The sequence below is a fragment of the Chlorocebus sabaeus genome, chromosome 7 (assembly GCF_047675955.1).
Source record: "Chlorocebus sabaeus isolate Y175 chromosome 7, mChlSab1.0.hap1, whole genome shotgun sequence".
Lineage (NCBI taxonomy): Eukaryota > Metazoa > Chordata > Mammalia > Primates > Cercopithecidae > Chlorocebus > Chlorocebus sabaeus.
In genome coordinates this window covers 96,501,427-96,523,840 of record NC_132910.1, presented here as the reverse complement: position 1 = coordinate 96,523,840, position 22,414 = coordinate 96,501,427, and the positions used below count along the sequence as shown (strand labels likewise).

Below are 22,414 nucleotides of genomic sequence, written 5' to 3'. Positions count from 1 at the left end.
TAAGCTCCATTCTGGCATTAGTTATAGTGGTGTTAGCCATGAGTTCAATGTTAATAAATTAACAACATATATTAAGTGTCTTTAAACAGAAACATATGTAAAAACAAAATTATATATTGATCAGTCGGCAAAGATGCAGTGACTGGAGGCTCCCAGGAATCTAACCTTATATTTCCTTTAGGAACAATGGTTCAGTATTCCTTAATTCAGTATTCATGGTGATTTTACAAAATATAACCACAAATAGTGAGAATCAATTACAATTCATGAAAGAACTATGAATGATGAATAAACATAGGAGGAGATGCTTGACTTCACTAATAAAGAAATAAAATTAAAAGCAAATTGAGCTATCTTCATCTATCAAGTTGGAAAACATCAAGATTATATTTTAAAGCTAGTGTTAGAGAGGATATAGGAAAACAGGCACTCTCACGCACTACTGGGGCACGAAGCCAATTTTCGGGAAGGCAGTTTGGCCATTTGTAAAATAAGTGTACTTTTGACCCAAGAATTCCTCATATGCGAACGTACCCTGAAGAGATGATTTTACAGCTGCAAAAGCGTATATTCAAATTTTGTTGATCACAGCATGGGTTACAGTAGTTATAAGTTAGAAAACCTTAAATGCCTCCTTATATGGCATGTGTGTATGGTTCGATCTCGGTTCACTACAACATCCACCTCCCAGGTTCAAGCAACTCTCCTGCTTCAGCCTCCCAAGTATCTGGGATTACAGGCACGTACCATCACACCCAGCTAATTTTGTATTTTTTTTTTAGTAGAGATGGGGTTTCACTATGTTGGTCAGGCTGGTCTCAAACTCCTGACCTCAGGTGATCCACCTGCCTTGGCCTCCCAAAGTGCTGGGATTATAGGCCTGAGCCACCATGCCCGGCCTATGGCATATTTTTAAATTGTAATGGAGTCAGTTAATAAAATATTATGTATCCATTAAAAATGATAACAAATAATTATGTTGATTAACACTGAAAGATGTCCACGAAAATATTGAAGGATAAAAGCAGGTTACAGAGGACAGTGTCCAGTATGATCTCATCAATAGACTGTGTGTATGCATGTATCCTTATGCATACATAAGTATAGAGAGACATTTATAAGGATGTTCGCTGAAATGAAAATAGTGATTGTCCCTGAGGGAAGGGAAAGAATTTCAGATAATCTTTACTGTGTTACTCTGTATTATTTGAATGTTTACAATCAGAGGAAAGTTATTTTTAACTGCCAGTATATACTAATTTTTCCTCTGCATGGGAAAGAGGAAAAGTTGGTGATGATGATAAAAGCACAGTATCATCAGTTGTTCACAATTTGTAACCTTGGTTATTGTTGTGTTCCTATCACCTAATAGAAAGCTACACACAAAATAAGCACTCAGGAATAAATGTTTAGTGAATATTGTTTTTTAAAATTTTAACCCCTTTTGTTTTTTTAACGAATAATATGCAGTATACAATAATTTAAGCTCTCTACAGGTAAGTGATCGCTGAGAAACGTTGGACTTACCACTCCATGCTTGACATCAAATGACTTTTTAAAGGGCCTGGTTATTTCAGGGAATAGTCCTGCATGAACATGAAGAGGGAAAATCAGGATTAAAAGCAGTGTTAAAATAAAATTTCTTACACTGCCAATTAGGCTACTACCACAAATTGTACACACATCATCTGTTTCCCTTTAGCATCTGATGAAAAATTATAGCTAGATAAGAGGAATAAATTTTAGTGTTCTATAACATTGTAGAGGGAATACAGTTAACAGTAATTTATGGCCAGACACCGTGGCTCATGGCTGTAATCCCAGCATTTTGGCAGGCCAAGACAGGAGAATCACTTGAGGCCAGGAGTTTGAGACCAGCGTACGCAACATAGGGAGACCCCCGTCTCTACAAATAATAATTTTTAAAAATTAGCTAGGTGTGATGGTGGCACCTGGGGTTCCAGCTACTAGGGAGGCTAAGGCAGGAGGATTGCCTGAGCCTGGGAAGTGGAGGATGCAGTGAGCCATGACTGCACTCTGCACTCTAGCCTGGGCAACAAAGCAAGACTCTGTCTCAAAAAAAAACCCAATAATTTATTGTGTATTTTCTTTTTTTATTTGAAATATCTCTGGAAAATTGCGTATTTTCAAACAGCTACAAGAAAGGATTTTGAATGTTCCCAACACAAATAAATCATAAATGTTTGAGGTGATGAATATGCCAGTTACCCTGACTCACTCATTACACATTGTATACATGTGTTAAAATACCACACTGTTCTCCAGAAATATATACAATTATTATGTGTCAATTAAGAATAATATCTTTTTAAAAGTAAGCATCAAACAGGTAAGACAAAACCATACAAGTTAAATTCATAGTAATTCTTCTGGAGCTTTTGGGAGAGATAAACATTTTTGTGTCTGAAATATTCTCCTATGATACACAACTTACACTCTTAGAATTGGAGAGAGGCAAGACTGCTGAAATTCTGAGGCTGTAAATTTTTATTAAGGTCTTGAGAAGCTCAGGTGGATTTTTTTAAACAATTTTATTGATATATCACTTAAAAACTTAAAATTTAAGTACACAGTTCAATGAATTAAGTAAACTTACCAGGTTATGCAATCATCACCATAATCTGGTTTTAGAGTATTTTCATCACCCCAATAAGATTCCTTTTGCTCTTTTATAGTTAATCCTCTTTCTTAACACCAGCACCAGAAAACCACTCATCTACTTTCTCAATAGATTTGCCTTTACTGGACATTTCATATAAATGGAATCATACACTCTGTGATCTTTTATGTCTGACTTCTTTAATTTAATACAGTGTTTTGAGGTTCATCCATGTTACAGCTGTTTTAGTATTTTGTTCTTGTTTTTAATTGCTGAATAGTATTCCATTGTATGAATATAGTAGACTTTGTTACTCATTCACCAGGTAACAGACATTACAGCTGTTTCCAATTTTGGCTGCTATGGATAATGCTGCCATGAGCATTCACATGCAAGTCTGTGTAGACATGTGTTTTCATTTCTAGTGGGTAAAAACCTATATGTAGCATCGCTGGATTCTGCTTTTAATTTCTGTTTAACTTTTAAAGAAACTGCCAAGGTGTTTTCCAAAGTGGCTGTATTTTAATATTCCCACCAGCAATGAATGAAGATTCCTGTTTCTCCGCATCTTCCCCAACATTTGTTATTGTCTTTGCACTTATAGCCATTCTAATGGTTGTGAAGGAGTAGCTCATTATGGTTCTTTTTCTTTTTATTTCTTTCTTTAAAATTTTCTAATTTTTTTTATTTCAATAGGTTTTTTGGGAACAGGTGGTGTTTGGTTACATGAATAATTTCTTCAGTGGTGATTTCTGAGATTTGGGTGCACCCATCACCCAAGCAGTGTACACTATACTCAAGTGTAGTCTTTTATCCCTCACCTACCTCCTACTCTTTCCCGAGTCCACAAAGTCGATTGCATTATTCTTATACCTTTGCAATCCTCATAGCTTAGCTCCCACTTACAAGTGAGAACATGTGATGTCATTGTGCTTTTTCACTTGCACTTTTCTTCTTTTCTTTCTTTTTCTTTATATTTTTTAGACAGTCTTGCTCTGCCACCCAGGCTGGAGTGCAGTGCATGATCATGGCTCACTGCAACCTTCAACTTCCAGGCTCAAGTGATCCTCCTGCCTCAGCCTCCCAAGAAGCTGGGACTACAGGAACATGCCACCACACTCAGTTAAGTTTTCAACATTTTTCATAGAGATGAGTTCTCACTCTATTGCCCAGGCTGGTCTCGAACACCCGAGCTCAAAGAATCCTCCTATCTCAGCCTCCTAAAATGCTGGGATTACAGGCATGAGCCATGGTGCCCAGATTGATTTTTTAATGATGAATTATACTGAGTTACCTTGTGTGATTTTATTAAAAATCAGGGGAAAATGCTGAAAGGGTGTCTTGCTTGATGTAATATGATGGGATCTGGCATTAGAAATAAGTCGAGAGAGTGAACTAGCCTGTGGCAAATGTTCATTGTTTTGTGTGCTATTTTACGCTGATAAACTTTTTTTAAAAAACAAGGTATCTTAAGCCAGAGTCAAAGAGCTTCACAATTACTTAGCTAAATTCAAGAAAAACCCACTTTTTCATAGCCACAGTAAAAGCAGACGGATAAGAAGTTTATCCTTCACAATTAGTGCTGATTGTTCCATGCTCTGTGAATTCTTAGCCTTTCAAAGCTCTGTAAGACTTTTATAAATCCCACAGGCCTCCCAGAGGCTTAACTAGCTTTTTGTTACCCTTCCTTTCAAGAATTATACTAATCATTAATTAGTAAGTGATATGATTCTATAATATTAAAGTTTTATAGAAAGTAATTTTGAGGGCATTTGGTGCATTATGGAGAAAAATACAGACATTAGAATTTGTGCTAGATCATAGCATTAGGTATTTATACATTTGTGCTTATATTTCGGCCAACTTGGTCATTTTTCTCACTGAACTAGAAATGTCTCTCATTTTCTTTAGTCGGTATATGGAGAGGAACCAGTGTTCCTCTTCACCAGTGTTAAGCTCACATATGTTGGATTACGGTTAGCTAATGACTTCTCCTTGCGAGATCACAGTTCACAAAATAGAGCCCAAGGTACAGCTTGACCTTGGCAGCTTCAGTTGGCCTTTTAATTAAGGACATTTAATGTTACCCTAATTTGCTAGTATGTATCTACCTTCCTGCTCCCACTTCCCAGTCTTAGAACTGTAACTGAATTGGGCAATTTGTTGTTGATAAAACTAAATATCTTCATAATTACCAACAAATTCTATCTTTAGGTATTAAGTCCTTAAATGTTGTACCAACCCTGATGGAAATACCTGTATTTCCTGTAATTCCTGGTCACAGGTATTTAGTTTTTAAAAGCAAATTATCAAGAAAGCAAGTATAGGCTTGCAGAATCAGAGAAGCTCAAGTGTGGAAGTATACCTGCAGGTCTTCTAATCATTTAGTCCACCTACTGGGTGTCTGTCATAGTGCAACTGCCAGCCTTATCTGTGATTCTGCTTTCCTTTAATATGTTGGGGATACTTTGATCTCCCACCTGCCTGTCATTTGAAATGAAGGTTCATGAACACAAAACATAATGTTGGAAAGTGAGGACAAACCATTCTCCATCCTTTTCGAGTACTGTGGCCTTAAATTGTATGTACACAAAGGAGGAGAATTTAGATTAAATGTGAACAATACAACCTAGAAGCAGCCAAGATGTGTGTATTCTTGGCCAGTGTAAGTGTCTTTATGCAGCAGTCCCCAGTCTTTTTGGCACCAGCAACCAGTTTCAGGGAAGACAATGGAAACATGGAAGGTGGGTGAGCAGGTGCAGGGTTGATGGTTTCAGAATGATTCAAGCACATTATATTTATTCTTTATTCTTACATCACTTTATTTCTATCATTCTTACACTGAAATAGATAATCAAATAATTATACAACTCACCATAATGTAGAATCAGTGGGGGCCCTAGCTTGTTCTCTGGCAATTAGATGGTCTCATCTGGGGGTGATGGGAGACAGTGACAGATCATCAGGCATTAGATTCTCATATGGAGCATGTAGCCCGGATCCTTTGCATGCTCAGTTCGCAATAGGGTTTGTGCTCGTATGAGAATCTCATGCTGCCACTGATCTGACGGGAGGCGGAGCTCAGGCAGTAATGCCAACCATGGGTAGTGGCCGGAAATGCAGATGAAGCTTTGCTTGCTCCCCACTGTACACCTCCTGCTGTGCGGCCCAGTTCCTAACAGGCCTCAAACTGGTACAGTCTTTACGAATATTTTTCTGAAGATAGGTCCCAGAGCTTTCATCAGAATTCTCAAAATGTCTCAAAAATATAAGGTATCATTGTCTTAAAGAGAGATGTGTTAACCATTGGGATAGATTAGAGAGCAAATCTCTTTCCTGACAGATTTTTAAGAATAAGTCATTCAATGTTCTATATATTAGAAAAAAATCATTCTAGCAACATTAAATTTCTTTTTTTCTAATCAGCTGACTTTAAGACAATGTCAAACGTTTTTTGAGTGTGATAATAATATTGTGGTTATGTAAGAGAACATTCTTATCCATAGGAGACTCATGAAGAAGTATTTAGGATATACTGTTATGATATTTTAATTTTACTCTCAACATTCCAGCAAATAAGTATATATAGGTATCAGTACAGAGAGATTTAGATAAAGCAAATGTTAGGAAATGTTGCAAAATATTAACAATTGATGAATCTAGGAGAGGGCAGGTGGGTATTGATTGTGCCATTTTAGTTTTCTTGTGAATTTTATAAATTCTTTAAAATGATTTTTCATTCCTTTATTCTTTGGGAGCAAAAGAATAAGGCAGTTCATTTATCTGTCTTTTTATTCATGCCCTCCCCCTTTTATCTGCCTTAACTTGGTAATTATAAAGAAGGCAGTTCTATCGTATTTAGTAAACGGCTAAAACCAGGCACAAGAAAAAAAAAAAGGAAAATCACCGAGGAGCATCCTAAATTACATTTGAGCTATAACCAAGGACAGAACTAAAAATAATGCTTCACCTTTTCCCTATTTTCTCCCCATGTAACTCCCGCCTGTCTCATAGGCAGACACATGGTTTGTTCATATAAGCCTACTAAAATCACTATGGTGTCCACCATAGCTCTATCTTTTAAGTTCACAGGCAAAATCAATTGCAGCCACCTCCTAGTTGATGTTATGCTTGAACAGTAAAGTGCACGCAGTAACAGATGGCATCTTGTGACCTTCTTAATAACAGGCTTGGCTGCCAATGTTCCCTTGTGCCCAGTCTCTGCAGGGAATTTGGAAACTGTTGCCTTACACTTGAATATTTTCTGGCAAACACATTTAACCATTTCTTAGTCTGTTTTCTAATTTAAAATAGAGAGAGTAAGACAAAACAAAATTTCCACCACCTGGAAGGGACATTGATATTTTCTGAGTCCAGAGGCCCATCCGGGGATTCTCTGGGGTGTGCCAGCAGTCGCACAGCATAGCTGTCATGTTTAGTGTGATGAGGCCCTCAATTATAGGCAGAGTGTTTATCACTCTACCTAGACATATTGGTGGTCAGTGTGATTTTTGTTTGTTTGTTTTTTTGTTTTTTTGACAGAGTTTCGCTCTGTCACCCAGGCTGGAATGCAGTGGTGAGATCTCAGCTCACTGCAACCTCCACCTCGCAGGATCACGCGATTCTCCGGCCTCAGTCTTCTGAGTACCTGGAACTACAGGCGCCCGCCACCACACCCGGCTAATTTTTGTATTTTTAGTAGAGACGGGGTTTCACCATATTGGCCAGGCTGGTCTCGAACTCCTGACCTTGTGATCTGCCCACCTCGGCCTCCCAAAGTGCTGGGATTACAGGCATGAGCCACCACACCTGGCCATCTTTTTTTTCTTCCTGTAGTTTAAAAGAAATACATTCGCTTCTCACAGCAAGGCATACAAATTAGCCAAAAAACAATCTAAGTCATGAAGTTAAAAGTTCCCTCTGCCATGACAGCTCACACTGTGGTGAGTGAGGCTTGTTTTCGGTCATCTAGTTCCCTTTGTTGCAAACCTTGCGCAGCGGTGGCTATGGAGGTCCACAGGGAAATGGGGAAGGATGGTGAGGGCAGCAGTGATTAGGTGAGGGAGCAGCCTGCCTGTCTGACCCCTGATCCCTCCATTGTCCCACAGGAGCATCTTTCCTTTGTTGAAAATGGAAGGCAAATAAGGGCGACCCTAGGGGAAAACAATGAAGACAATCACAATAAAGCCCTTCGAGCCCTTTTCTCCCCTCAGCAGAATGACCTGTGAGGCCTTATACCAGGAAGGAAGTGCTAAAATCAGTCTCTGCTAGGCAATCAATGTGGGGAGATGGCTGGAGGAAGAGCAACAACAACATTCCCCGGGAATATGTGGTGGGGTAAAAAGTGCAGTACCTCAGCTAGCAACAGCTCAGCCGGCAGGTGGAATATTGTGTGGAGTCACTCACAGAAAGAGAGTCTTACTCACAGTAAGACCTAGGGCTCCTTTGGGGGAGTGTAGGTGGGTGGGTTTCACTCCTGGGCATCTCCGTGTATAGCTGAGGAGAAGTGAGAAGTGAGAGTCTTCCTGTTGACCCCATTTCTGGGCTTCAGAACAGAGGAGGCCTTGGAGAGGGAAGTTTCCTCTGCTGGGAAAAGCTGGCCTGGGTGTGAGGAAGCCTTGGTTGGGGAGCTGTGAGTCTTTTCTGCGAAAGCTGGGGGAGGTGCCCATTGCTCCTAAGTTCACATCCCAGGGCCAGCATAGAGTCCCTTTCTTAGACAGACCAGAAGACCCATGGAAAAAGCCTCCGTCTATTCAGGCATGCCATAACCCACCTGCTTCCCCCTTCATTCTGGGGCCCCAACCTCCAGGATCAATAAGCTTTGGAAATGATCCAACCACAGAACAAGGGGGCACACCTCTGAGGCATGATCAAAACAAAACCAACCAAGCTTGGAAGCCACAAGACCCTCACACTGCTGAGAAATGGAAGGTCCTTCCCCAGCCTCAGGCCCCAACTCCTCCCACAGCCACCAGCCAGTCATCTGCCCTCTCTCCTCTTTTCCTCTCCCCTCAAATCACATTTGCCATCCCTTATTTATATTCCTCATTCATAAGTTTCAGATTTGGGGTTTGCCTGGCTGTATCTCCTGTAGCGCGTCACGGAACCTGGGTAGGGGTGGAGAAGTGAATATAACTAAAATCATGTTTGTGTGGAACAGTGCCATGCACTAGTTATTCACTTCATTTTTAAAGTATTGCAATTCTAGGGGCTCCTACATAGGATTCTAAAGGCTGTCACTGGAAACACAGTTTTTCAAAGGTTGCTTCTATACACTACATTTTAATTTGTTAAAAGTCATTTATAAGTTTCCTTTTGGAAGACAAATTATAAACAAAGAACTGCCCCTATAAAGAAGTACGCTGTGGGAAGGAAAAAGCCAACCATGGAAGGACCATAAAAACCATCGTTCAACAAACACTGACAAACAACCTGCTTTGTGTGATGCCCTGTGCCAGGTGCTGGGGATACAAAGACAAGACAGACAAGTTCCTGCCCTTGTAAAGCTTATGTTCTAGTAGGAGAAAGAGATAATAAGCAAGTAAACAAATACCATAATACATAGAAAACAAAGCAGGCATCAAGATAGAGATGAAGAGGGTGAGAATGTGAAAAACTTATTTTAAACACGGTAGCCAGGAAAGGCCTCTCTGAAGAGGTGACATTTAAGTTCAGAATTGAAGGACCTGAAGGATACAACTCAGCAGAACTGGGATAATTGTGTTCCAGCAAAGACTACAGCATGTGTGCAGGTCCTGAGGTGGGAAATAGCTTAGCAGTTTCAAGTTGCTGAACAAATACAATATAACTGGAACAGAATAAGCAAAGGTGGGAGAAGGTGTGAAATAGACTGGAAAGATAGGCAGGGTCACATTCGTGCAAGACCTTCCAGGCCATGGCAAAAAATTAGGATTTTGTTTTAAGTGCAACAGGAAACAGAAGTGAGATTATTTTGTTTGTGCATTAAGATGTCCCTCTGTGGAGAATAGATTGGGTTGGCAAGACATGACTGATGGGGTAGTCCAGTGAGTTCTTACTGCTTTTTGATATCTTTAAAGGCTTGGGAAGGCTTTACAGAAGAATAAAAGTGGGATTGAAAGAGTAGGTGAGAAAGGATGTTAAAAATGGACACAAATACTCTTGAAATTACATTACAACTCATACACATTTTGCCCTCTTAGAATATTATTTGGTTCTTGTCAATATTCTCCTAGGCACGGCCATCCTTGTTAAATGTCATATCCCATAAAAGCATTTCCAGGTAGCTGATTCAGAGACTTGAAGTTTGCTGTGTTTAGGAAATATCCCAGGGATATCGTACACGTTTTCATATCTGGACTTTACTGTGGTCATACCATATAACACCTCCTCCTAGTGCATGTTACATCTTCTGGAACAGCAAGAATAAAAGAGACCAGTGCGCTCTTTTGCAAGGTTCAGCTGGGCTCTCCCTAGAGCAGTACAGGTGTAGGACAGTGAAAGGAAAGGGAAAGCCAGTGAGTGTTGGCCCAGCTGTATCACGGTTTGCATTCTACGTGCTCTTCATAAAGTTGCTTCTGCTGGACAGAAGTTTAATAAAAACTTGTTAGAATCTGTATTAGCATAGTACAACGGAGAGAAAGTTGAATTAAAATTTTGTTGTATTGCAGCTTTATAATACTGGATTTTTATTAGCTATTGCTTTGTTCTACTTTGAATATAAGAGCTGAGCATATGATATAGAAGGGAATCAGGTCAGAAAAGCCACAGCCAAATCAAACTCTTGGAAAGAAAATTAATATTCATGCAAAAGGAAAAGCACTTAATGTAGGCAGAAATACAACCGAACTCTTTGAAAGGCAGATGTGAAAAAGAATTTGAGAACTTTTCTCCTATGATGACCATGAATCACACTTAAGAACAGCCCATGCAATTTTTCTATTTATGAATGGATGTTACAAAGGAACAATCAGCAGACCAAAGTCCACTAGTGACAAGCAAATTTATATAATTGGCTTGCATTGACAATTTGATCCTTGACTTCAAGCTAAATTAACGTTGATAATCAAAAATTTGACATGGAAATGGAAAAGAAGCACAAGGAGATATTATCATTTGGGTAAATTAAATAGTTCTGCCTTGATGTACTGTTACCTCTTAATGAAGAGAGGCAGCATCAGTTAAATGAAAATGACCACTTGCAAAGAATGAAAAAGGCAACAGGGGTAAATTGATAAGCAGTCATTATGAATATATTCACCGATGTCATTTCTACCTTTCGTCCTACCAATGCTTTACTATAATAACTGGAGAGCAGATAGGAATGCAAAGTAATACGTGCTGTAGAGTAGTAGATTACTGCTTTTGCTACTCATGTTACTACCCCTCAAATACCCCCACCCACTCAACTGCAGGACTGCTCAGCAGGTCTAGCAGGCCACAGGTGATTAGCAAATTCTGAAGGGCACAAAAAACAATATGAATGTAATAGAATTGTACTTTGTGCTACTCAGGTCAGATGTGCTGTCATCTTAACTTACTATGAATGACGTGTTCAAGCTGTTTAATTTTCCAAACACAGGCTCAGACTTGTCTTCAAGCTGCATAGTGTGTTTCAATTTTATGTTCTTTACTGCAAAGGGAGGAGAGAAAGTCTCCTGATTTTAACAATAGCAAACATGGTCAGCTGCCCTCTCCTCTTGCCTCAACAAACCACTAAGGAACACATAAATCCCTCCTCAGATGTACTATGCTGATAAAGTCAAATTTTACTAGGAAAGCTAACAGAATAGTGATCATCCAAGGCAACCATCAAAAACCTTTATCTCCATTATTTAGGAAAACCCAATAAGGCTGCAGGATAATTTTTTCCACCATGCGCAGCCCCCGCCACACACATAGACACATTCCACCACAAATGGGTATTACCTGAATATTTTATAAATTGCTACAAATCCTAATTTGATATTACAATCATTAGTCTTGTTAAACCTTCAAAGATTCAACCCTGAGAGACGGAAATTATATGGAAAATAATCTATTGTGTTCTCTTCTCAAAATCAGTGAGTGGCAGAGTGGCCAGCTGTTCCCTTCCATAGTGAGCAGTTGTTGCTAGGAAGTGGCTGCCCAGCCAAGGAATCCATTTCTGAGCTCTCTGGCATCACACTGGAATGTGAGCGTAAGTGATGCAAGTCACTTCCAGGCTGAAGTGGAGAAAGAGCACGTGTGTCTCCCCTCGCCTTCACCCCCACCTGCCAGATGGAGACAAAGGGCTCTAGGGCTTTGGGGATTGGTGGAAGTCCAAGAGGAAAGAAGTCTGTGTCCCAAGTAACCATGAGAAAGGTCTACCTGCAGAACAGCCAACTTTGCATTTGGATAAAGAAAAAAAATATGTTATTGTGTTAAGCAACTGGAATTTGGAAGTTTATCTATCAACTCCCTAATTAATAGATAATTTTGATAATAGATAAATTGGGGGGCTATCTATAGCAACTAGTGTTAACCTAATTTAACTGAAACAGGGTGGAGGTGGCTATAGATGAGTAAATATAGTTTACCAGTTGATAGTTTTGGTTTCTCTTCTTAGTTCCTTGGTGTACTCAGTAAAGCTCAGATTATATCACCTAGAGCTCCAAGCTCTGGTGGAAGTTACATTCTGGGAAGTTACATACTGGGACTACTGTGAAAGAGAAAAATGTCTGTTTTGGAAGAACTGTCATTTTTAAGAGCAACCATTCCAGCGTGGAACATGGTCATTTTCCTGCTAAAGACCACCATCCCTTTAGTAGGTAAATGGAAGCCATTGGGACTACCATCAAGAATCTAAAAGTAGAGGAGAGTGATGTCAGTAAAATGGCAAAATAGGAGTTTTCTACCATCATTTCCCCATGGACAGATTGATTTTGACAACCACCCATGGAAGACAGTACTATAGTGGGAGCCTGGGTGACCAGTGGATAAATTCCAGTACATTAGTAGAGTAAAAACTCCAAGAATAGATGCATTGAAGAGGGTAAGAGCCGTTTCCCTTTACCTGTGACACCTCTTCTGCAAGGTAGCACAACTCAGTGCCAAGAGACAGCTCCTCAGCCCACGATTCCTCCCATGGGAAGAAGTGAGAGAAGAGTGAGTGAGCGCCTGGCTCCTCCAGCTGTGTGAGACGCTGCCCAAGGGGCCCACTTCTTTCTCACCCCATAGAAAATACTGAGGTAATTATCACAGCTGAGTGGTGTGGGAGGCTGCAAACAGGGGAGAGAGGCAAAGACTCACAGCCAGCAGGACTCGGAACTCAACAAAGGGCCATGGATCCCACTTACTGCTTCAGGGAGTCCATCAGAAACCCACCCATGAGCTGCTTGGGATGCCTCACCTGCAGAGCACCCCAACTGGCCCACGGGCACCCCCAATGCCCCACATGCATCACTAGCCCCTCCCCTGAAGCCTGTTCTCCATGTGTGTTCCTGGAGGCAGCATGTGCAAGCCTCTGCAGACGGCACGTGCAGACAGCCCACCCAACTCCATGAGACTGGGAGAAAACACACAAACGTGAGCATTTTAGGGCACTGCTCTAGGGAAGACAAACAAGAGCCTCTCAGCGTCTGGTCTGGTCTGGCTCTGCAAGATTGACAGAAGCCATACAATCTTAAGAATTCCCTCCAAAGAGGGAGCAAGAGGAGTGGAATGGGCACATCCATAGAAAAGGCCTGAGAGAGCCATCAAATATCCAGCTGAGATGACTGTGATGGTGTTTCTCCCCTGAAGCCAGTCAGTGAAGGCTGGAGGAGGTGACTGTATCTCCAAATGCAAAGACAGTAACTCAAGACTTTGAGGAATATGAAAAGTCAAGGAAACATGTCACCACCCAAGAAACACTGTATTTTTCCATTAACCAACCCCCCCAAAATGGAGCTCTACAAATTTCCTGAAAATTTAAAATAATTGTTATGAAAAAGCACAGTGAGTCACAAAGAAAACACAGACAACTTAATCAAATCAGGAAAACAGCACATGAACCAAATGAGAAGTTCAACAAACAGAAATAAAAAACAAACAGAATGTAGGTCAGAAGATACAAAGTGGCAGATATGTAGAAAGAATGAGTCTAGAGATCTAATGAACACGTGAGGATTGTAGGTAATAAAACTGTACCAGATCCTGGATTCATGCTATTAATCAATGAATAGATTTTAGCTGCTCTTGCCATAAAAAAGGGTAATTATGTGAGATGATGGATATTTAAGTTGCTTCATTATGGTAACCTGTTTACTATATATGTACTCTATAGCATCATATTGTATACAGGCATACTTTAGAGATAGGGTGGGTTCAGTTCCAGTTCGTTTCAATAAAGAAAACATCACAATAAAGTGGGTCACATGAACTTTTTGTTTCCCAGTGCATATAGAAGTTATGTTTACCCTCTGCTGTAGTCTATTAGGTGTGCAATAGCATTGTGTCTAAAAATAAAATAAGCCAGGTGCGGTAGCTCACGCCTGTAATCCCAGCACTTTGGGAGGCCAAGGTGGGCAGATTGCATGAGGTCAGGGGTTCGAGACCAGCCTAGCCAACATAGTGAAACCCCATCTCTACTAAAAATACAAAAATTTGCCAGGCGCGGTGGCAGGGGCCTGTAATCCCAGCTACTCAGAAGGCTGAGCCAGGAGAATCACTTGAACCTAGGAGGCGGAGGTTGCAGTGAGCCGAGATTGCACCACTGAACTCCAGCCTGTGCAACAGAGTGAGACTCCATCTCAAAAATAAAAATAAAAAAATTAAAATAAAATGGACATACCTTAATTTAAAAATACTTTCAAAGTTGGAATCAATCATCTCAAACCCTGTTGCTGTTTTATCAGTTCAGCTTATGCAATATTGTAAATTCTTTGTTGTCACTAAAACAATGTTCATGGCATCTTCACCAGGAGTAGATTCCATTTCAAGAAATCAGTTTCTTTGATCATCCGTAAGGAGCAACTCCTCATCTATTAAAATTGTATTATGAGATTGCAGCAATTCTGTTATATCCTTAGGCTCCACCTCTACTTCTAGTTCTCTTGCTACTTCTATACCATCTTACATATACTTAACTCCACTGAAGTCTTAAACCCCTTAGAGTCATCCACAGGGGATGGAATCAACTTCTTCCAAACTCCCATTAATTTTCATATTTTGACCTCCTTCTATTAAGGACAAATATTCTTAATGGCATCTAGATTGGTGAATCCTTTCCAGAAGATTTTCAACTTACTTTGCTCAGATTCATTAAAGGAATTATTATCTATGGTGGCCATAGCCTTTGAAACATATTTCTTAAATAATAAAACTTGAAAGTCGAAATTACTCCCTTATCCATAGGCTACAGAATGGATGTTGTGTTAGCAGGCATGGAACCAACATTAAACTCCTTGTACATCTCCATCAGAGCTCTTGAATGACCGGTTGCATTGTCAGTGGGCAGTAATATTTTGAAAGGAATCTTTTTTTCCAAGTGGTAAGTCTCAATAGTGGGCTTAAATATTCAGGAAATCATGCCGTAAATAGATGTGCTGTCATTCAGGCTTTGTTATCCCATTGACAGAGCACAGGTAGACTGGATTTAGCATAATTCTTATGGGCCCTAGGACTTTCAAAATAGTAAATAGTTTTGGCTTCAACTTAAAATCATCAGCTGCATTAGCCCCTAACAAGAGAGTCAGCCTGTACTTTGAAGTTCTGAAGCCAGGCTTTGATTTTTTCTCTCTACCTATGAAAGTCCTAGATGGCATCTTCTTCCAACAGAAGACTGTTTGGTCTCCGTGGAAAATATATTGTTTGGTACAACTACCTTCATTAATTACCTTAGCTATGTCTTCTGGATAACTTGTTGCAGCTTCTATATCAGCACTTGCTATTTCACCTTGCACTTTTATGTAATGCAGATTGGTTCTTTCTTTAAACCTCATGAACCAACAACAACTGCTAGTTTCAAATTTTTCTTCTGCACCTTCTTTGCCTCTCTCATTCTTCTTAGAATTGAAGAGAGTTAGGGCCTATCTCTGCATTAGGCTTTGACTTAAGAAAATGTTGTGGCTGCTTTGATCTTTTATTCAGACAACCAAAACTTTCTCCATATTAGCAATAAGGCTGTTTTGCTTTCTTATCATTTATGCGTTCACTGGAATAGCACTGTTAATTCCTTCAAGAACTTTCTTTGTATTCACAATTTGGCCAAATGTTTGGTGCAAGAGGCCGAGCTTTTGATCTATCTTGGCTTTCAATATGCCCTCCTTACTAAGCTTTTAATTTAAAGTGAGAAATACGTGATTCTTCATTTCACTCAAACAATTAGAGGCCATTGTAGGGTTATTAATTGGCCTGATTTCAATATTGTTGTGTCTTAGGGAAGTGGGAGGCCCAAGGAGAGGAGAGAAATGGGGAAATGGCTGGTTGGCAAAGCAGTCAAATTTTATTAATTAAGTTTGCTGTCTTATATGAGTGTGGTTTGTGGTGTCTCAAAACAATTACAATAATAACATCAAACATCACTAATTGCAGACTACCATAACAGACACAATAATAATGAAAACTTAAAATATTGTGAACATTATCAAAATGTGACACAGAGACAAGAAGTGAATACATACTGTTGGAAAAATGGCAGCAATAGATTTGCTTGATGCAAGGTTGCCACAAACTTTCAATTTGTGAGAAAAAAGCAATTATCTGTGAAGCACAATAGAGCAAAATGCAATAAAACAAGGTGTTCCTGTACCTTAAGCAAGCAAAATAAAATTTATTTTTAAAATTCTGGAGCTGAAGAATGTAATAAATGAAATAAAAAATGCAATGGAGAGGATTAACAGCTAACTTGATCAAGCAAAAGAAAGAATCTATGAACTCAAAGCAGATCATTTGAAACTATCCAGTCAGAGGAGAAAGAAGAAAAAAACAAATGAAAAGAAACGTGGAAAGGCCATGGGATTTGTGGAACACTATCAAGAGAGCTAATATACATATACAGAATATGGTACTACCAGAAGGAAAAGAGAAAGAAAGTACCAGAAGAGAGAAATAAGTGGAAAACTTATTTAAAGAACGAAAACACCCCAAACCTGGAGAGACATATGGACAGCCAAGTGCATGAAGATCAAAAATTCCCAAACAGATTCAACCCAAAGGTGATTTTTCCATTGTTGGGCAAAGTGTTAGAGCTCCAGCAATGGAAAGTGGTCAGCAGGGTAGTAAGAATAATTTACCAACAACAGTATAGATTTGAAAAGTGGTTTTATTAGATAGAACACTGGAGGAGGGTGCAGTGGGGCACCTCAACAAGAGAAGACTGAGTGCATTCTGGTGGATTTTTCCTTAGGGGTATTTATGGACCTTAAAGCAGAAGCTTTAAGGGTAATTTGGACCATATTAGCCATGTAGGTTATGATAAATGATTACATTCGTAGACATTTTAGTGCCTTGATGTCAACAAGGGTTGCACAATGAGTTTTGACATGCATGCATTCTGGAGATGTATAAAAATTCTAGTTACTTATAAATTTGGGGGAAAGAAGACTGGTACCAGATGCCAGCTTTAGATAATAGGAAAATCTAATTACTTCTAAATTCTTCAGATAAGTTTTGCCTCTGAATGGTCACCAAGTGATCTTTACTTTCTTCAACCATGACACATTAAATCAAACTGTCACAGTAGGTAGCTAGTTAGACATGAGCAGAACAGGAGAGGGCTCCCCACCCCACCCCACACCCCCGACCACACATACACAGCAGGAATGTCAGGCAACTATCAGAGAGACGGGCTTAACTGTCTCTCTAAAATAATAATTGGCCACAACCAATGCCAGGGAAAGACAGTCTCTCAAAAAACCAAAACTCCTGAAACTGGTAATCAGCAGCTTCCTGATAAGATTTCAGGAGATGGGTGAGTGGGCTCAAGAGTGCACATTAAGAGTCTAAATGGCAGAGTTTAACTGGTATACGACCTTCTAGGGACATTTGACTGGTAAGGGAAGGATGCCTCAAGTGAGCATGTATACAATCCAGTACACACACTGTGCATGCTCCCCTCCCAAGCATCAGCAGGCCACTGCACATGCAGACAGCCCACCCCAAGGGAAGGATCAGGAGAGAAGGAACACAATACCCCAGAAGCATACCAACATATAAAAACCCCAAGTCAAAATGTCAAGCTGCACATCTGATCTGTCAAGTCACCTGCTTGGCCCTCTTCTAAGTGTACTTTACCTCTTTTCATTCCTGCTCTAAAGCCTTTTAACAAATTTTCACTACTGCTCTAAAACTTGCCTCTGTTTCTCCTTCTGCCTTATACCCCTGAGTTGAATTCTTTCTTTTGAGAAGGCAAGAATTGAGACTGCTGCAGATCTGTATGGATTCGCTGTTGGTAACATACTTTGGTGCCATGACTCAAATACATTATGCTGTTAACATACTTTCCACTACGTTCCACTGCTAACAAACTTTGGTGCTGCATAACTCAGATATGTTCCCTAGTCGTAAGAGACTTCTACACCTTGCCTTCTTCAGCTGAAGGCATTCAACCTCTGTACATGGTTTTCTTCTCCCCTTTTACTCTCCTGCTTACAAACCAACCCCCAGAATGATTCCTCTCAGCCACAAGTGGCTGTGCTCCTCCTGGCTGATCTCTCAGCTCACCCTGGCAGGTAGCTTGTGGTGGGGGGAAAGACCTTGAAGCCCACATCAAGTAGAACTGAGGCACTAATGGCCCTCCTAAGCAGGGAGCTCATGAGAATGGTAGGACTAAAGCCTAAACCCATGCAATGCTTGGGGTTTCTTGTGCTTTTCCAGCTAAAATTACCTCTTTCCCAAAAATACCTATGCTGCCTATTCTCCTGTTTTCTCTGTGTGTTTTCTGAAATGGCCTTGCACACCTGCCAGACTGTCTGCCTCGGGGGCAAGTCCGCCTCTTTGTTTTCACTTTTGCATGCCACGTGACTTCTTAAACACATACTCCCTGTAATTAATGTTCTTGCAAGCTGCATTTGCATGGCAACAAAGACATGGGCTTCCTTGCAGGTATCCCCTGAGATTTATACTTGTTTTTACCCTACCAACTTGGATGACTTCCAACCCTTCCCCTGTCTCTTGGCACATTGTGGGGACAGACAAACTAATTGGAACCCTGGCTCTGCCAGCAACTTATGACTTGCCATATGGTTTTTGTTCCTGTTACACTCTAGGGGTAAGTTTTTCAGTGGCTTTTGAAGCAGTTTGTCTGCCTGCATAGGGCCTCACTCTGTGGCCCTTTAAAAGTCCCACATACTTGCTTTTTTTGAGTTAGAATCCCTCGGGAAGGAGGCAAAGTTCTTCCTTTGCCATTTGTGAGTTCTTACTCCAAGCCCCAAGCCCCAAGTTCTCTGGAGGTTACTACCTTATGTCAAGAGGGCAAATAAACGTTTCCCTCTAGAATCCAAGGGTTGCTGTTTTTGTGAGCATATGAAGGCTTCCCATGAGTATTCCTCTCACATCCTCCCACTTCTTCCTGTAGCCTCCATTTCTCTAATCACTTCCATGCTCTTCTCAACATGCATCAAGACCTTCAATGTCATATTCAAAGGAAGGGAAGTCCAGCCCCCTTGAGGCAGTTAGCTGAAAAGCAGGTCTCTTTTCTACTTAAAAAACGTGTAAAATGGGAATCTGAGAAAAGATAATGATTTTGTTGCTAAAATGCTCCAAGTGAGAGTCACTATGAGGTCGTGGAGACAAGGATATAGGCCAGCCCAAGACCGTAGGCACAAGAGACCCAGAGGACAGAGATAAAGCTTGGTCCCAAGCTTGGTAACAGATTACCATTAGAACAGAGACGAAGGCAAGGTTAGGGGTACATGGTAAGACTGGTTCATTCTGGAACCCCAAGGATAAACAAGGAGACCACTGTTCACTTCAGTATCTCCTCTGTTCTCAAGTGCACACTTGTGATGAGATGGGACCAAGGCAAAGGGTACATGGTAAGACTGGTTCATTCTGGAACCCTAAGGACGAATGGGGGATGCCCCATACAGGATAACAGGAAAGTAAGACGGGACACCTTGTTTTTACTTTTTTCTCCTCTGTTCTCTCTTCACAGACAGGTAATCTTGTCTCGATACCACAGGAACTGCCCCTTGGATGTATCTCCCAAAACGGAAAAATTCCCCCAAACCTTAAAACAAGAAACTAGTTTTCCTTTGTAATACTATTTGGCTTAAAAATGAAAGGCGAGGAAATAACAAAAGTCAGCCTTGGAACCTAGTGCCCCTGTGAAGGAGGTCCTCAGATTAGCCTCTTCAGTCTTTCATAACTGAGAGCAGATTAAGGAGGACAGGGCCAAGAAAAAGGAGAAACAAAGGGAAAGGAGGTATTGGCTGCTCTGCAAGCCCACTAGCCCCCTCCAGGTTGCCCTCCAGGTTGACACTTCTCCAGGTAACTACCATTGGTGCAGGAAGCCAGGGCACTGGAAGGCACTGCCCCAGTGGGATAAAAGCTATGTGCATGGCTTGCCCCTTTTGCCAGAAGGTCAGCCACTGGAAATGAGACTACTCTGAGGGCCAAACCACCCGTGGGACAGAATCCCAATTCCTGATGGCCTTGAGCTGAAGGGGCTGTCTGCTGTGACTGGCTTCCAAATCAGACACTGTCATCAACAGGACAAAGTTGAGGGCAACTTTGGAGGTGGCAAGTAAAATTATAAATTTCCCTTTTGGGTTCAAGAGCTGCTTACTCTGTGCTAATCTCCTTCTCTGAGCAACTTTCCTCCAAATCCTATCAGGTAATGGGGGAAATGCCACCCCCTCCCTCCAAAAGAAAAAATTCACATCCTTTTATGTTACTTAAGGGACCAGTCCCTGGTGATGTCCAAATACCCAACACCTCTTTAGGGCAAAAATTTTTTTTTTTTCTCCAAGATGGGTGCTTGCTTAATATTTACCTGACTTCTGAATTCATCTTTCTTTTATTTTTAAAATTTTTTGAGATGGAGTTTCACTCTTGTTGCCCAGGCTGGAATTCAATGGTGCGATCTCAGCTCATCGCAATCTCCACCTCCCAGGTTCAAGCGATTCTCCTGCCTCAGCCTCCCTAGTAGCTGGGATTACAGGCATGTGCCACCATGCTCAGCTAATTTTGTATTTTTAATAGAGATGGGGTTTCTCCATGTTGGTCAGGCTGATCTTGAACTCCCGACCTCAGGTGATCCGCCTGCTTCAGCCTCCCAAAGTGCTGGGATTACAGGCATGAGCCACCACTCCCGGCCTGAATTCATCTTCCTAATAGCTCTATTTCTCCTAAGAAAGCTACCTAAATCTTTAACCAATAACTTCATCCTGGACAGTCCTACCCAGTGGTATAGAAATAGCCCACACTTATTCAGACAAGCACTAGCAAAAATCTAACTGAGCAATCTCTTGAGGTGGGATAACTTCTCCAGTGCAGTATGTAAATAATCTCCTCATTTGTTCCCCCTTTACAGAACTTGCAAAGCAACATGCAGTACAAATCTTTACTTTCTAATGAAAGGAGAATGATTTTTGTTGAATTCAAAGGTTCTAAAGGCACGGAAGGTTATAAAGAAGAGATTTTATATAAAAAAGCATCTTTTATATAAAAAAGTATCTTGTATGGGCAGGGCGTGGTGACTCAACGCCTGTAATCCCAGCACTTTGGGAGGCCGAGGCGGGTGGATCACGAGGTCAGGAGATCGAGACCATCCTGGCTAACACAGTGAAATCCCATCCCTACTAAAAAATACAGAAAGTTAGCTGGGCATGGTGGCAGGTGCCTTGTAGTCCCAGCTACTCAGGAGGCTGAGGCAGGAGGATGGCATGAACCCGGGAGGTGAAGCTTGCAGTGAGCTGAGATTGCACCACTGCACTCCAGCCTGGCGACAGAGCAAGACTCCGCCTAAAAAAAAAGAAAAAAGGAAGAAAAGAATCTGTTTTCTTTTATAACAGGACACCCTTGGAGAAACTGGTTATTTTACCAAGGCTTTGACTGGAATGGCATGCTTTTCTTTAAGGAATCAAAATGGAATTATGAAGCCAATAAAAGTTCCTTCGGAAAACTGCCCTCATACCTTGGCTGCACAGTCCCTGTAAAGGGTTCCTGGCTTGTGGTGAGTAAAGAATGTCACTTTATAACAGGCCTAGAAGCCCCAAGTTATCTTGAGACCATAAGAAGAGAGAACTTTACCCAAGTCATACAGGTATTTGATGGTGCCAACCTAAGGCTTTAAAAAAGTCTTATCTGAAATTCCTTATGGAACACAGTTTCATTAAAGCCAATTTTAAAAGGACTCTATATGGCACATAATTATTCTCACTGTGCTTTATGCAAATAACCATGCCAAGTATAATAAGACTAAAGTTTATTTTGTGAACAAGTCAGTTCTATCATGATTTGTCTTTAATAAAACTGAGGACCGGAGAGAAAAAAATTTTGTTTCAAAAACTATGGTACACTTATTATTAGATTCTAGTCTCATCAGTTTTTGAGTTTTTGTCTGCAATTTAGATTAACCCTGCTTATTCCTGTGAACCAGCCAGTGATCTCTGGCTGCAGGTCAGAAGAAACAAGGCGGATGGGTAATGTAAAAATCTGGATCAATATTCTAATTCTGGGCACATATTGGAATCAGCTAGCAACCCCAAGAACCCAATGGAATCAGCTAGCAACCCCATGCACCCAAGTCTTAGCAGGCATAACTATAGCCACCAGCTACCTGAGCATATTGGCAGTCTCAGAATTTTTTGGAGCTATCATCACCCCCTTATTTTGACTTAGCATTCTTCTAATTCCAATAATCCTATTTCT

The 22,414-nt window shown here is 40.7% G+C and overlaps 2 protein-coding genes across 2 annotated transcripts in view; both read right to left on the bottom strand.

The window, feature by feature from the left end:
- The window catches only part of MMAA (metabolism of cobalamin associated A), a 98,938-nt gene that overhangs the window by 625 nt on the left and 75,899 nt on the right, over positions 1 to 22,414 (bottom strand). Inside the window, exon 9 of the transcript XR_012093471.1 lies at positions 1,528 to 1,586. The gene's annotated coding sequence lies outside the window, so the exon portion shown is untranslated. The remainder of the gene's footprint in view (positions 1 to 1,527; positions 1,587 to 22,414) is intronic.
- C7H4orf51 (chromosome 7 C4orf51 homolog) overlaps positions 1 to 22,414 on the bottom strand; it is a 71,540-nt gene that overhangs the window by 33,607 nt on the left and 15,519 nt on the right. The window contains exon 3 of the mRNA XM_037992676.2: positions 1,528 to 1,586. Coding sequence (XP_037848604.2) covers positions 1,528 to 1,586 — 59 coding nt within the window. The remainder of the gene's footprint in view (positions 1 to 1,527; positions 1,587 to 22,414) is intronic.